Source organism: Fulvia fulva, chromosome 5 (assembly GCF_020509005.1).
Source record: "Fulvia fulva chromosome 5, complete sequence".
NCBI lineage: Eukaryota > Fungi > Ascomycota > Dothideomycetes > Mycosphaerellales > Mycosphaerellaceae > Fulvia > Fulvia fulva.
The window spans coordinates 523,248-536,862 of NC_063016.1; the positions used below are offsets into that span (position 1 = coordinate 523,248).

The 13,615-nt window shown below is 53.6% G+C and overlaps 3 protein-coding genes across 3 annotated transcripts; all 3 read right to left on the reverse strand.

Moving 5' to 3' along the window:
• Positions 1-135: 135 nt before the first annotated feature.
• Positions 136-6,189, reverse strand: CLAFUR5_05495 (uncharacterized protein; the record flags this gene model as incomplete). Its single annotated transcript, XM_047904643.1, has 1 exon — positions 136-6,189. The coding sequence occupies one exon, from the start codon at positions 6,187-6,189 to the stop codon at positions 136-138; it is 6,054 nt and encodes a 2,017-aa protein (XP_047761934.1).
• A 3,127-nt stretch (positions 6,190-9,316) lies between these two features.
• Positions 9,317-11,242, reverse strand: CLAFUR5_05496 (putative mitochondrial chaperone bcs1; the record flags this gene model as incomplete). Its single annotated transcript, XM_047904644.1, has 2 exons — positions 9,317-10,065; positions 10,180-11,242. 2 exons carry the CDS (start codon positions 11,240-11,242, stop codon positions 9,317-9,319), a joined length of 1,812 nt encoding a protein of 603 aa, XP_047761931.1.
• A 1,279-nt stretch (positions 11,243-12,521) lies between these two features.
• CLAFUR5_05497 (Transcription initiation factor IIE subunit beta) lies at positions 12,522-13,453 on the reverse strand (the record flags this gene model as incomplete). The annotated part of the gene is made up of 2 exons (XM_047904645.1): positions 12,522-12,670; positions 12,739-13,453. The coding sequence occupies 2 exons, from the start codon at positions 13,451-13,453 to the stop codon at positions 12,522-12,524; spliced, it is 864 nt and encodes a 287-aa protein (XP_047761932.1).
• Between the last annotated feature and the right edge of the window lie 162 nt (positions 13,454-13,615).

Consider the following 13,615-nt stretch of genomic DNA (forward strand, 5'->3'; position numbering starts at 1 on the left):
TTTGGTATATCCTTCCCGTTCCGATCCCCATCTTCTCACAAAACGCCAACGCTAAACGCAAGAAGTGCCTCACCTCACAACTCGGGCAAAATAGTCTTCCCCACAACATATTCACAAAGAACAACCCTCCCCTCTTCAAATCCATCCACCCTGTACAAGTTCCCTCCCAATCAACTCAAGCTGTCCCTGCTCACTCGTCCTCCTCCTCTCAAGCACCCAACGCTCCTTCCCATTCCGCTCCGGATCCGGCTCGCGGACATATGTAACCGAATCCGCCCCGCTGCCTGATCGTGAATGACTTTGTGCATTATGCGCAATCTTCCTCGCCGTGGTTGGTTCCGCCAGCTTCGGGATGGAGTTCTTCCTAGGTGTAGCGTCCAGATCCCCGCCGAACGGCAGGCTGTTGTTCGAAGCCGCGCTTTGCGGGCTATCGCTGAACTGGAAGCCGAGGCCGGAGGCTACGGGTTGGGCGCTGTTTGGGATGCTGGAGTTGCGGGAGGCGTTGGTGCTGTCGGTGTTGTAGCCGTAGTGCATTGGTAGTGGGACACCGAAGTAGCCGGAACCGTGCGGTCCGGGCTTGAGCTCGGCGCTGGGACTGAGAGCTTGCAGGGATTGGAAACTTGAGCGGTTGCTGTCACTCCTGGCGCTGCCGTTGCTACTGCGAGGTCCGCCACCGCCACCGAAGGCTTGACCTCGTAGTCTTCGTAGTTCGTCGAAGGATGTTGGCGCGTGTCCATCTATTGGAGAATGGGGGAAGCGTGCCAAAGCCGGGGACAGAGTTCCAAATTGGCCGGGACCAAAGGAACCCGAGCCTACGAAGCTGTTGCGAGTGCTGAACTCGGACCGCTCTGTAATGGGAGTGAGGCTGGGCTCTTTCAAGCTCTTGTTACGTGTCAAGCCGTCGTCACCATCTTCGCCGAAGTAGCCGCCGTTGATGGCTCGCAGTTCATCGGAATTGCTGCGAGGCCTTCCATAAAAGCCAAACTCTTGTCCGTAGAACCCTCCATCATCGCTAGCAAGTACCTCGGCATTCGCAGCAGCCACGAGATCGTCGTCGTTTTCAAACATGTCATCATCGGTGAATGCATTATCGTTGATGTCGTCCGTAATCGCATCCTGGTCGAAACCAAAGTCGAAGCTGAATTTGGTAGGGCTGTAGCTCGTCAAGTGAGTAGCACGCGAGGCGGTAGAGCCGTTACGATCCGGGCCTTTGCCAGTGCTGAGATATGGCATGTGAATCTCACCGCCGTCTTCGCCGTTCGAGTAGATGCTCCTGTCATCCCCAATGCTGCTTGCGGCATATACGCTTCTGTCATCACTCATCGGGCCATCGTTGATCTGCAGTGACAGGCCGTTGTCCGTGTTGTGCACTGCAGAGATGCTTGGCGCTCGCACAAAGCGACCCTCGGCTGCAGCTTTATTGGCGGCAGCAGCAAGCGCAGAGTGATAGTTTTGCAAACTCTGCTGCATTCGAGTGAAAGCTTTCCTGTCTGTCTCTGGCACGGGTGCTGGCGGCACTCTGCTACCCATGCCTAGTCGCTTTGCATCCTCCGAGGGGTTGCGCTGAGGGACATATCTGGGATCGACTGGTGCTTGCAGTGGCAGATCCTCCAGCATCATCTGCGAATAGCGTTGACTTAATCTTTGCGCATTCGCTATGGGAAATGTGGGATAAGGCCCATCACTTCCAGCGCTGAGTGCAGATAAACCGCTGTGATCGCGACTGTGCATGTAGCGATTCATAAATCCTGGCCGAGAGAGAAACCTGTCGTCATCGAACGCGTCTTCGTCAATGCTGCTACGATCCACCCCATTGATATCTTGATCAAAGTTGCCATCGTCGAAATACATGTCATCCGCAGTGATGTCGACATGAGATCGAACACCTTCCGGAGAGGTAACATCTTGCCGCGTAGGTTGCGTGTCCTGGCTCGTCACGGATTCTCGGGGGTCTGCTTCACCCAGACTTCCATCGCTGCCGCTCGTCTGCATAGTCACAGCTTGAGTGGTAGGGGCAACGATGGTCGGCAACACAGCACTGGCAGAATTAGAACGGGGAGATGTGTGATTCGACAGCGCGCTCGAGTCTGCGCGAGGTGCCGCAGGACTCTGCTGCCCTTGTTCGCTGCCCGCGGCGGGGAGACCAGTGTTGGCAGAAGTCGTGCGAGTGTAGGCAGTGCTCGTCGTCTCTTGGTCGGTTGACGACTGGTCGTCGAAGTCAAATCCTGCGAACATATTCAGGCCAAGGCCAGAAGGCAAAGTCGGGGAGCCAGTGGTCTTGCTCGATGGACTGAGCGCGCCTTTATTACCGTACCCTCGCGTCAGCGCTAGTGATGCTGCTTGACTGGGCATCTTGCCTTGAGCTTGATCAATTTCGTGGCTCGGCAACACTGGACTGGTTGCTTGAGAGAATCCGCCTCTCGCGAACTCCTCGAAGCTCATGCCACTACCATTGGAGTGGTAGCCCAGTCGGCTTTTGTCTGGCGAGTCGCTGAAGCTGAAGCTGAGAGCGCATATCGAGCCATTGCGCCGACCATCACTATACGGACTGCGCTTGGGATATCCAAAATGGAATTGGTCTTCGGCTGTGCTTTGATTCACCTCGGACCTGCCTGAAATATGCTGTCCCTCTGGACCAGCCTGTTCCCGGTCCTCGTCGCTTCCATCGGTATCTGAAGAGCTGGTGCGCGTCCGGCTATTCGCTTCGAGACCGACCAACGCGGCTTCGCGCTGCGGACTCTGCGGAGGAGACGCGAGGCGCCCACTCATGACACGATCGCTGTCGTTGAGCCAGCTGTCATGTTCATCTGGGAACGATGGACTGAAAGGCTCCGAGGCGATATGGGGCGATGACTTCGCAGACTCGGCTTGCTTGTAGAATGTGCTCTGCAATGGTGACTTGACCGATTCGCTGATGCTGGAGTAGCTCATCCCGCTGACAATATGTTCTCGGTCTATCGTTGCAGTGCTTGCACCAGCTGATGCACCTCGCTCGGTACTCGAACCCGTGGTACTCGCTTGACCAAAGCTCATGCCGCTTGCTGCACGATTGCGTTCGCTGTTGCCACTGTCTCTCGCTGGTAGCGTCGGCCTTTTGCCAGATTCAGACAGTATGGGGGAAAGCACAATCTGCGATCGTTCCGTGCCAACCACACTTTGGCCAGAGGTGCTCTCCATCCCGAAGTTGAAGCTATGGCTCGCGGCGGGCGCCTGGTCTGCCTGGCTGCTGTCGTCCTGCATGTAGCTGTCAATGGTGCTATCACGCCAATAGCCTCCAGGACCGCCCTGGGAGACGTATGAGTCGGGTCGTGAACAGTTGTTGAACACTGCTGATAGTGTCCGAAAGGCAGGATGATCCGGATAGGGCAGGTCGCCTTCACCCGTGATTTCAGCAACCTCCTCCCCGTAGTGAGACTCATCATCACTGTCCTGCTGTCGAAGGACCTGTCGCGCTTGCTGCAAATAGTTTGCACTCTGGGCAGCCTTGGGCGGCGGCTCGACGGCTGGTTCGTCCTGGCTATGCTCCAATTCCATTTCATCCATGTCATACATGGCATCCTCATCGAAATCGTCTTCATCATCCTCGTCTGGACTACGCCCTCTGGGCATCGATTGTGCGATCTGGCTACTACGCATTTTGCGGTGCTTCTCTTCCAGCGCTTGCTCCTGAGCTGCACTTTCGTTGCCACCGAACTGGAACGAGAATCTCGACGCCGTGCTCGCATGTCTTGGCACGTTTGAGCATTTTCGTGAATGACCGACAGCAGACGCTCGTTTCTCCACCAACTTCGGTTGTTGCTCGCTGTCTGGCTTGAACTGTATCGACGCCACAGCCTCAGGCTCTGGGGTCATCTCAGGCGTAGGGATGCCATTAGTGCGTTCAATTGATGACTGCTCGCCAGGCGAATTGTCGCCACTGTGCGAGCCTGGCGTTGAAGGTGGTGGCAGAGATGCAATGCCCAGACCTTCACGGCTTTCTGACTGCCGAATGGAGACTCCTCGCATTATGACTTGGGGTTGTTGTTCGCTGAAGTCTTGCGGATGGCCTTGAACCGGGGAGCTCTCGTTCGAGCCTTCGGAAACAGTATATATCGCTGGTGGTGCGATTACCACAGAGTATGGCCGTGAGGTCATTTCGTTAGTGCCCCGCCTTTTCTCACTGGGTGCCTGTGGTGCAAGTTGAGACACGGAATGCGCATGATCACTGGACGGCGGCGTTGGACTAAGCCCGGAGACTGGTCGAAAAGTGTCGCCGGGTCTGCCAGGGCTTGCCGGAGACACTGGACTCTGACTCTGGCGAACATCGGCCTGCTGGAGCTGCTGCACAATCTGGCTGCTTCTCGCAGTCACCGGACTTATTTGATTGATGGAGCCAAGACTGGAGCTACGCTCCTGATCGCTGGAGGTCGATGTTTTGGATGACTCGTCGTTGTAAAAGGCGGCCTGGCCTGGATCCAATATTTGACTTCTCCTAGCAAAAGGCGGCAGAGTCGCGCTTTCCTGCGAGAAGTTCGTCAGCGCGGAATTGTGCTTGCTAGCCCGTTGCAGAAAGTCCTTATTTTCGAGGCTCTCAGCTTGTATCGAGCTGATTCGGTTGGAAGATTCCGGGGCTTCATCCAGGTGCTCTCTGAAAGCCGGCGTGTGCACACTTCGTTGCTCATTCTGCTCGCCGTCGGACCCGCGATGTGGAAGAGAAGTCCGGCGGGGCGGGTGGCTTGAAAGCGTTGGCACAATGGGCGAGCTCTGAGTGCCCTCTGCGACAGGGTCGTCCATCATCGACGCCATCATCACCTCGTCGAACGTATTGCGTTTGCCTCTTGGGGCACTGAAATCATGGATCAACCTACCCTTGATCCGTGGATCAAAATCAGGCGGTGGCTTATTCACTCCAGACACCAAGAGGTCACGTTGCCTCTGCAGTGCCTGCTCTTGCTCCTGACGCTGTTTGAGCAGCTCGTCGGGAAGCTGGCTCGTCTGCCGTCGTTGCAGCAGTGCCATCGGATTGAGTGTCAGCCGCCGTTTCTTTTTGGGTTCTTTCGTTTCCACAGGTCTGGCGCCGTTTGCTGTCCTAGAGGATGAAGTGTGGTGGGTAGGCACAGACACTCCCCCGATTCTCGCAGCTGCGCCTGGAGTCTTAGGTCTTGTCATGACATGCTGTGGTAGAGGGAAAGAGGCGGCAGTATCTTGATACGGAGTACCAATAGTGGTCACCGAAGAAGTCGCCTGTGCAGTCTGCGTAGAAGCTCGTGTGCTTGGTCTCGCAGTGGAGCCACTCAGATTGGTCCGTTGAGATAAGTTCTGCAGGCTCGGCTGCGGACTTATGAAGTTCTTGGAAGAGCTATAGACTGGCGTCGGTCCACGAGCAATGGCGGGCGATTGAGGCTGATACAGGTTGGGCGTGCTATGGTTGTGCTGTGTCATGATCGGCCTCAGCGGCGGCTGACTGTAGGGCTTGTCTCGGCTGTCGATGAACTGTCTGTTCATGGCAGGCACATTCGGCGATATAGAAGACAGCGGTATCTCCTGCTTTGGGGGAATCGATGGGAAGAGCGATGCAGTGGCCTTGGTCGGAAACAGTGAAGCCTCCATTTTTGGTGTGCTGGAGGTAGGTATGCCGCCAGCGGTCTTGGGCCTCGATGCGGAGCTTGGATCCCTCGAGAAGGACGGCAGCATGTCGATTGGGCAATCGAAGCTCAGGCGTGCCTTCATGGCGCTGTCGCTGCCGTTGTGGGCCATAGCCTCCCCGCCTTGTGGTATCTTGCTACTATGCGGTCCATGCTTGAGATTCTCGTTCAGGTGCGAGCTCATGTAGCCACTAGCCACTCTCGGTATGGGAGGCAGCATCGGCGGTGACTGCGATTGCGCTCCAGGAGAACCAAGCCCAGCGTGTCTGCCATGCTGATCCTGATTACGTATACTGCCAAGTCCAGTGCTGGTCTGCGGTCTGGGGGCTGGTGCTGACGGCGAACTTTCGAAGATGGGGGAGAAGGGCGACAGCTGCGGGTAGCCGTCGGCGATGGTGGAGGAGGGCGACGGGAGCTCGAAGTCGAATGTCATCTGGAGCGGGCTCACGAGCGGTGTTTCCACCGCGTTGCTCCTGGGTGGCTCGCGCTCGCGATCAGGCGTGGCATTGGTATCGGTGGAGCGTGAGGCTGCGCGCGGTTGGGGATGGCGTATTCTGGCGAACATGTCGCGCCAGTAGGCTCTTCAGCAGCACTTCGGCGGCGGCAGGCTGTGCTCACGTTGCACATGGACGCCCGCGACTGGGGTGCGCTGCGATGTGCCGTACTTCGACTTCGATTCCTCGACCCCTGCGACTGCGATTGGCCAGGTTATCTTGTTAGTTCTATCTCCTGCGAAACATCCTCTTCGATTGCCTGGTTGGAGTTATGCCCCTCCGTGTACTACAGTGTACACCGACAGAAACACGTCTTCCACGGCTGCGCGCTGTCGTTTCCAGAAGCACAGCTGCTCTCCTGCCTCTCCCACCATTCATGTCCCTCCACAGCTCTCGTTGGAACTATGTCTCCCCTCAATGCGATTGTAGAACTAGCCAGCGTTTCTGTTTCCGAGCTGCCGTCCCGTTCGGTATTGCGACCTCTCGACGTCCAGCTGTAGAACTACGCGTGCTTAACACGAAGAAGGAGGTCTAAGAAAGCGTTGATCGCCAATTTACACTCTGCGCGCCATGCGCTTCTGGCTATTCCTGTCTGGAAACATTATTTTGCACATCAACTTCATCAAGACTAGCATTCTTTGCACAAGGACGACCCATCACGACCATGTCACCTTCTCCTCTACGGACACGTTTTGGACCACACAGACATCTCACTCCCTACGAGCCTCCTCATCAACATCTGCTCACCACGACCCACATACCGGTGTTAATGGACGCCGTTTAGGGGGAGATCGTCCCAAACCATATCTGGAAGGTGGGTTGCTTAATTATAAGCCGAACCAGCAGAACACTGTCACGATCTTCTTCTTCCTCTTTCACATCAGTCTCACTCTCGCAGCATGGAGTCTTCGAGCGAACAGTCACGTTGATGTAAAGACCGCAGGCAACCGTACTGCCGCGCGACAAACTCATGCAGGGCATGCAAAGCCTCGCACAGCTGGCTGCACTCACATCTGAGGAATACTCACAAGAATCTGCTGAAGAGGTCAACGTAGGCAAGGAGTCCAATCACCTCGTAGTTTTTTGAGATGAATGCTAGAGCATCGAACCGTCTATCGAAAAAATCATGATCTTACCATTGCCGACTTCTTCCAATCTTCGTCACCCTGTTAATGTGCCAGAGATGACTCGCGGACACACTCCCGCACATTGAACTCTTATCCTACGCCTTAAATCCTCGTGGCGGATGTGCTACGAAAGAGCACTTCCTTATCGCATAGAACATGACTTACACTTCGCAGGCTGTAATCTCGAGGTGGTTCTTAATGAATTCTGAACTCTCCATGCTGAGTCAGTGGCCCAATATCGACACAACTCTACTTCATATCAACAACTTCCGCAACTACATACCGACGGACATTGGTTTGGGTGAGCCCTTCCGCAGACCTTCGAGGCATGGCAGTAATTAACTCCCACTTGGTTTTTTCGACTTCCGCAACATCGCGCCTTGCGGACTTGTGTCTTTCGCGTAGATTTTACCTTGCAAAACTATACGGGTTGCGACTACCTCGCTACCTCGCGTCGCCGAAGTAACCTATTTTACCTAGGTTGTCGCGTCGCTATTAGACTTACTTCTATATATATAACCAACTTATAACCTATAAAAATTACTATTAGTTATATAAGTGTCTAACTATAAGTTATAGTTAGCGAAAAATTATAAGTTGAATCTAAAATTTTAGGAAAATCTGATAATAAGTTATTCTTTAATTAATGTTCTAACTATATATTACTTCAATACGAAAGTACTCTAGCTAAGTTTTACATCATATCGAAGTTCTAGATTTAGTATTTCGGAACTCTAAGCAATACTTAGGCGGGACTTGCTCAAAGTTTAATAAGCTATTACTTACGTTTATAGAGTTCGATACTTCGAAACACGGAAGAAACTATAAATATATGTCACGGCTACGCAAGCGGCCCGCTGAGACCCGCGCTACCGGCTCACCTAAACAGGCAAAAGACGAGGTCGTGAAGCTCGTAAGCTTCACACTAGCGGATATCACGTTAGAAGTGTGGGAAGTTATTGTACGGGCTCATATAGGGTGTTTCAAAAGCAGGTTGTGTATTGCATGTGTCTATCTAGAATGGACAAGTGTTGCTCTTGAAGAGGCTGCAGGTGACTAATCAGTCACCTGATTCTTAGCGTACGTGGCCTCAAGTTTTGATGATGGGATGTTGCCCATGTGCACGCTCGGATCGCGACAGCGGAGCCTTATCTAGGCTCACTTCGGATAATAGACTACCCTAAGTGCCGCCATGACAATATAGGTACTACGATTAAAAATATATATCGAGGTTACGACATCTTACGATAACTTACGACAATAGCAACCTATACAGCGAACGAAGGCATAAAGTAGACGATTAAACGTTCGAAATTTACGGGAGAAACACAAGTCCGCAGCGTGCGATGTTGCGGAAGTCGAAAAAAACCAAGTAGGAGTTAATTCCTGCCGTCGAGGGCCTGGTACCACTCAGGAGCAATGGAGAGTGACAGGCTGCGTAGCCTGACCACGCCACACACCTTGCAATAATTTCCAACAACCTTCAACCCCTGCGAGCACGAGATGAATCTTGCGCTCCGGATTGGGCAGTCATGGAGGCAAGTTCTGATATGCACAACCGTGTAATAAGTTACGCGCGAGGGAAATAAACGCAGACTGGAGCGCGGGGAAATACACACGAACGTCGTTTTTGTGAGCCATCATGCTCCGACGCCTGAGAAGACGCCTCATCCGCAGCGTCGTAGCGATGAGTCGAAGTTGATCGCCGCCGAGCGCGTGCACCACCTATCGAAGCGGAGGCCGTTGCTTCAACACGCTGGCATGCAGCTAGGTAGCGAGGTCCGACTGATGCATTCGAGGGAACAGCGCGGCATGCGTTCGTTCAGCAGCCCTCTAGAACGCACTTCCGATCGAACTACACGTAGGCTCTCTGGAAACAAGGACTACCAAAGGAGCAATTCATTCTGAGCGTGGAGAAAATGCGAACCACGGTCGTAGGTCACACGATACGCAATACTTGGTCTGGACTGAAAACGATTGTGATCCCTATATGTACAACTTCCCGCTCGTCTATCGCTACTCATACACTAATACCTCCCACTCCAATCGAGTCCCAGATGATATCGTACACCTAGAACCTATGGAATGCTTGTTGCGTGGGTGCCGGCATGCAATCACGTCCGAACAAGCTCCTGCCACCATGAGTACTACCGTAGTCGGTCAGGGGTCTCTTGACACGTGCGAGTCTCGCCTTGAGGTCCTTGATCTCCATCTTGAGCTCTTCTGGGGACTGATTCTCTTCATCGTCGTCAGAGGATTCGTCATCAGAAGAGTGGTCATCGTCAGGATTGTGCTCGTCTACGGTCGGTGGCTGCGTCGCCTTAACGAGTGTGGTGTTGCTGGGACTGATCTGGGTGGGAGTACCTGGAGCCATAGCGAATCCGTTTTTCATGGCTGAGATGGAGAGTGCGGGCTCCGGCATAGCTGGCGGAGCCATTGCAGTGTTCGTTGTCGTTGGCGCTGCCTGTGTCGGGCTTGGTCTTGTCTCGCCGATTTGACCGGTGAAGTGTGACACGTTACGGCCCTGAGCCTTGGTCTCGATCAGGGTTTCGGCCCAGGCCTTGGCTTTCTCGACAGCGTTAACAGGGGAAGCCCGGTGCATTAGCAAGAAGTTCTGGAGCTCGGCAGGTGTGAGCTTGTCCTCCGGAATGCTCGCTGCGAAGGCTTGGGAGAGCTTCGGGATGTCGTACTGTGAGCTGATCGTAGAATCGCCTGGAAGGTCAGCAAAGATCTTTGCAAACATCTGCTGCATGATCTCGTGATTTGCGTTGGCGAAGAGAACGGGCATGTCAATTCTTCCAGGGCAAACAAGAGCGGGGTCTAGGGAGTCTGGTGTGTTAGACGTCATGCAAAGCACTCTATGCTCAGAGCTTGCTACACCGTCGATGCAATTGAGTAGGCCCGCAAGTGTAATGCCCCTTCTTCTTGACTTACCTGACTTCTTGTCTGACTTGCCTTTCGCGTCTGGCGTCGATCGCTCAATGCCAGCACTGTCGACGTCCTCGAGTAGTACTAGACTTCTGTCAGGAAGCTGAGCAAATAGCGCTTCGAGTGCATCATCTGTCAATGCTGGATTGGACACTGCTATACTGAACACTTGAAGTTTGAAGTCGCCTGCGAGAGCTGATGCCACGGAAGATTTGCCACAGCCAGGTGGACCGTAGAAGAGGTACCCTCGGCGATGGGGAATACCGACCGAAGCGTACCAAGCCTTGGACTCCTCGCTGAGGTATGATTTGACGTCCTTCACCAGGTCTTCTTTCGTCTGTGTTGCCATCGCAATTGAGTTCATGCTTCGAGGAACCTTTCCAACAGGCTGTGTCCAGCCCATGCCGTCTTGGTCGACGCGGTGGAAGAGGGTCTCTTTGCTCTTGGTGGAGTTGGAATGTACCATTGCGAGGAATTCCTTGATAGGTGTGATGTTGTTGGTGCCCCAGAATGACGTGTACGAGATCTTCATGTCCTTGGCAGGTCTCACCAGCTTCTCTTCCTCGTAGACCGGCCCTGAACCTCGGGTAACATAGAAAGTCCGGCCATTGAAGCGCAATGAAGTCTCATCCATGTGTGAGATGTATTCGAGAGTGTTCCTGGGACTCGTATGCTCGTAGAGGCTACCTGATGTCTGCAATGCCATCGATTTGGGAGACGCTTTAGAATTGTTCGCCAACCAAGCAAGCACAACGAATCTCATAGGGTGCGAAAATTGGATGGTGACCGACGGGGAGAAAAAGGTCTTGAGTTGGCGCAAGCTCTGGAAAGCTCTGAAGACCGCCCCAAGCTTGTCGTAGATAGCGTACGCAAGTACGGCGAGAGGTATAGTGGTGCCGAGGAAGATAGCAAGCCGTGAATGTCGTTGCTGAAGCAGGGTGATGGCGTTTCGGAAGATTCCTTCTGGGCTTAGATCAAGGATGCTGCTGTCTGCACGTATGCCTGCTGCGATTGCGACAAGACTGCCCGCCATCTGCTGCCATCTGGTGTCAATCTGTGGAGCTGACATGATGTTTCCGGTGCTTGGTGTTGTTGGTGTGTTGATGATCAGTGTGCGTGGTACTTGTGTCAAACCTCTTGTTACTCAATAGTATTCGAACGTCCGGCGTTCTGTGATAGCAATCGAGGTAGTAAACTTGGTCCACTGATGCCCTTCCAAGACGATGCCCCGCGCAGTATATATACGATCGAATAACGCATAACAACACACAATTCGTTCACCCATTTTGGACAATGTGTTTGTTCAGAGTGAATGCCAACCAGAGGCAGCGAACAAATGGATGTTGCGAGTTGAATAACCAAAGGCCCCAGACAAAGAATATCGGACCATCCGGAAGCTCAACGCCTTGATGTCGCTCATTCGATGCCCTATGGGAGCCGCAAGCGCTTCATACCTACGCTACAATCTAGACATCGCTTTAGCACTCCGGACGGTTCAAGTAATACTGTTTTTGACGAAGGTAGCCGACGCGCTCGGCGGCAATCAAGTCTGTGAACAACCCTTGGAGGCCTGTCCGCCGCCAGCAGGCCAAGGATAAGCTGTTGTTGACATAGTCTCCAGTATTTTGCTGACAGCCGTCCCTGAGTCTGCGACCATCGATCGAGCTGCAGTGATGGCTGTGCTTCTCGTGAAAGCAGTCTGCTCGCAAGCCGTCCGTGAGGTCTCATCAAGACTGCAGCTGTGAAGTCTCGCGCGATCGAGACACCGCGAAACAGGCCAGGTGCCTAGGCTTCCTCATGATCAGTCGTCATTTACCATTGTGTCCAAGTGTATTGTTTGGCGGACCGGTCTGAGTGACGAAGGTGGTAGGAAGAAGTTCCAGTCTTGGCGATGTCGTGAAAGAGGAAGTCAAGTCTGGTGGGGCCGTGTTGACCAATCACATCCGAGAGTCGGCGTCAATGCAGCAGAATTGAAAGACCGCGTGTGCAACATGCAGTCAAAGGCAGGTGTCCAGGGACGTGCGGGATGTTCTGTTTCTGTTTGTAAGTGCGAGACTACATGTGGTGTCGTGAAAGTCGCCATAGAGGTCGTGGGCGGTAAAGTGGTTGGCAGACATGGAACTAGATGATTGACTCAAATAAACTCAGTGAGACAAGGGCTTGTACTGTATCAAAGGATGACAGTATACATACAGCTCGTAGTCTTCGATGCTATGGGAAACCACACTTTTCTGATGTCATGCATAATATCCCATTCGGCGTCCTGTCGCTCATGCTATCCATTTCAAAGCAGTTCCCCAACGCCGCGCTAAGATGGACAATTTGCACCCCTTCCGTCGAGCCAAGCACTATGAGCGCCTGGGCTTGTCGAAATTCTTGAGAATACCAGTCATGTGTTTATTAGTCACCTTGGTGCCAACTCTGTTAATGCGCTTCCGCTCCTTCTTCTGGGTGTTGGCCTTTCTGATTTCCTTCACCTGGCTAGTGGGAGTGATGCCTGCAGAAGTGGTCAGTACAAATGTCTACTGAGGAAGGTGCTCGTGACTCGAGGAATCATTCACATACCTGCTCTCTCCAGCTCATTGCGAAGATCGGTCTCAGAAGCAGGAAGCTTGGTCTTAGTCCAGAAGTCGCGGAAATCGTCGTCGATGTGGATGTGATAGGAAGGCGAGTCGGCGTAGACCCGGATAGGAGCGTTGTCCTTCTTGTGGCGAGTAGCCAGCACGAAGCCCTCTTTCTCGAGCTGGTCGATCGCTTGAACGCAGTCTGGCCAGCCATCCTTGAGCGCCTTGACCGTGACTCCTGCCGCGGTAAAGGTGGTGCGACGTGCCAGATACTCCTTCAGCTCTTCAGCATTGGTGACTGGGTGCAGAGGTCTGTACTTGAAGCAGTCCTTGCTGTTGCCGCTTTTCGACTTGGGCACGAATTCAACACGCTCGTCGCCCTTCAACGCTTCCTTAATCCGCGGTATGTTCTTCTCTGCGTCGACTGGTAGAGAGAGGTAGGATATGATGTCGTCGAACGTAAGAAGCGCCGGACTCTTAGACTTGAGGTGGTTGCGGGCGTGATGGACGTGGGCGAAAAGCTCGTTACCACTGCCGCTGCTGTTCGCGGCAAAGGCGGTGTCATGACTGCGCTTTGTGGTGTCGGCGGTGGTTGCTGGCTGAGGTGTGGATACTCGAGCGGGAGTGCTAGACGCTGGTCGCGCATGGCCGATGTTGCGTGTGACTGTGTCGGCGCGCTCTTTCTGGAACTTGGCGAGTTGCGCACTGAGAGACATGTCGGTGGTGGTATCGATCTATCGGATATCGAGAAGGTGCGCGGATGTTGCGACGTTGATGTGTGGCCAAGAGTGTTCAGCAAAGAATTCTGGCTTGGGATCGCGGGTGTGTGGGAAGTGGCCGTGAAGAGTCGGCGACAAAATCCGCCTACTGTGCGAGTC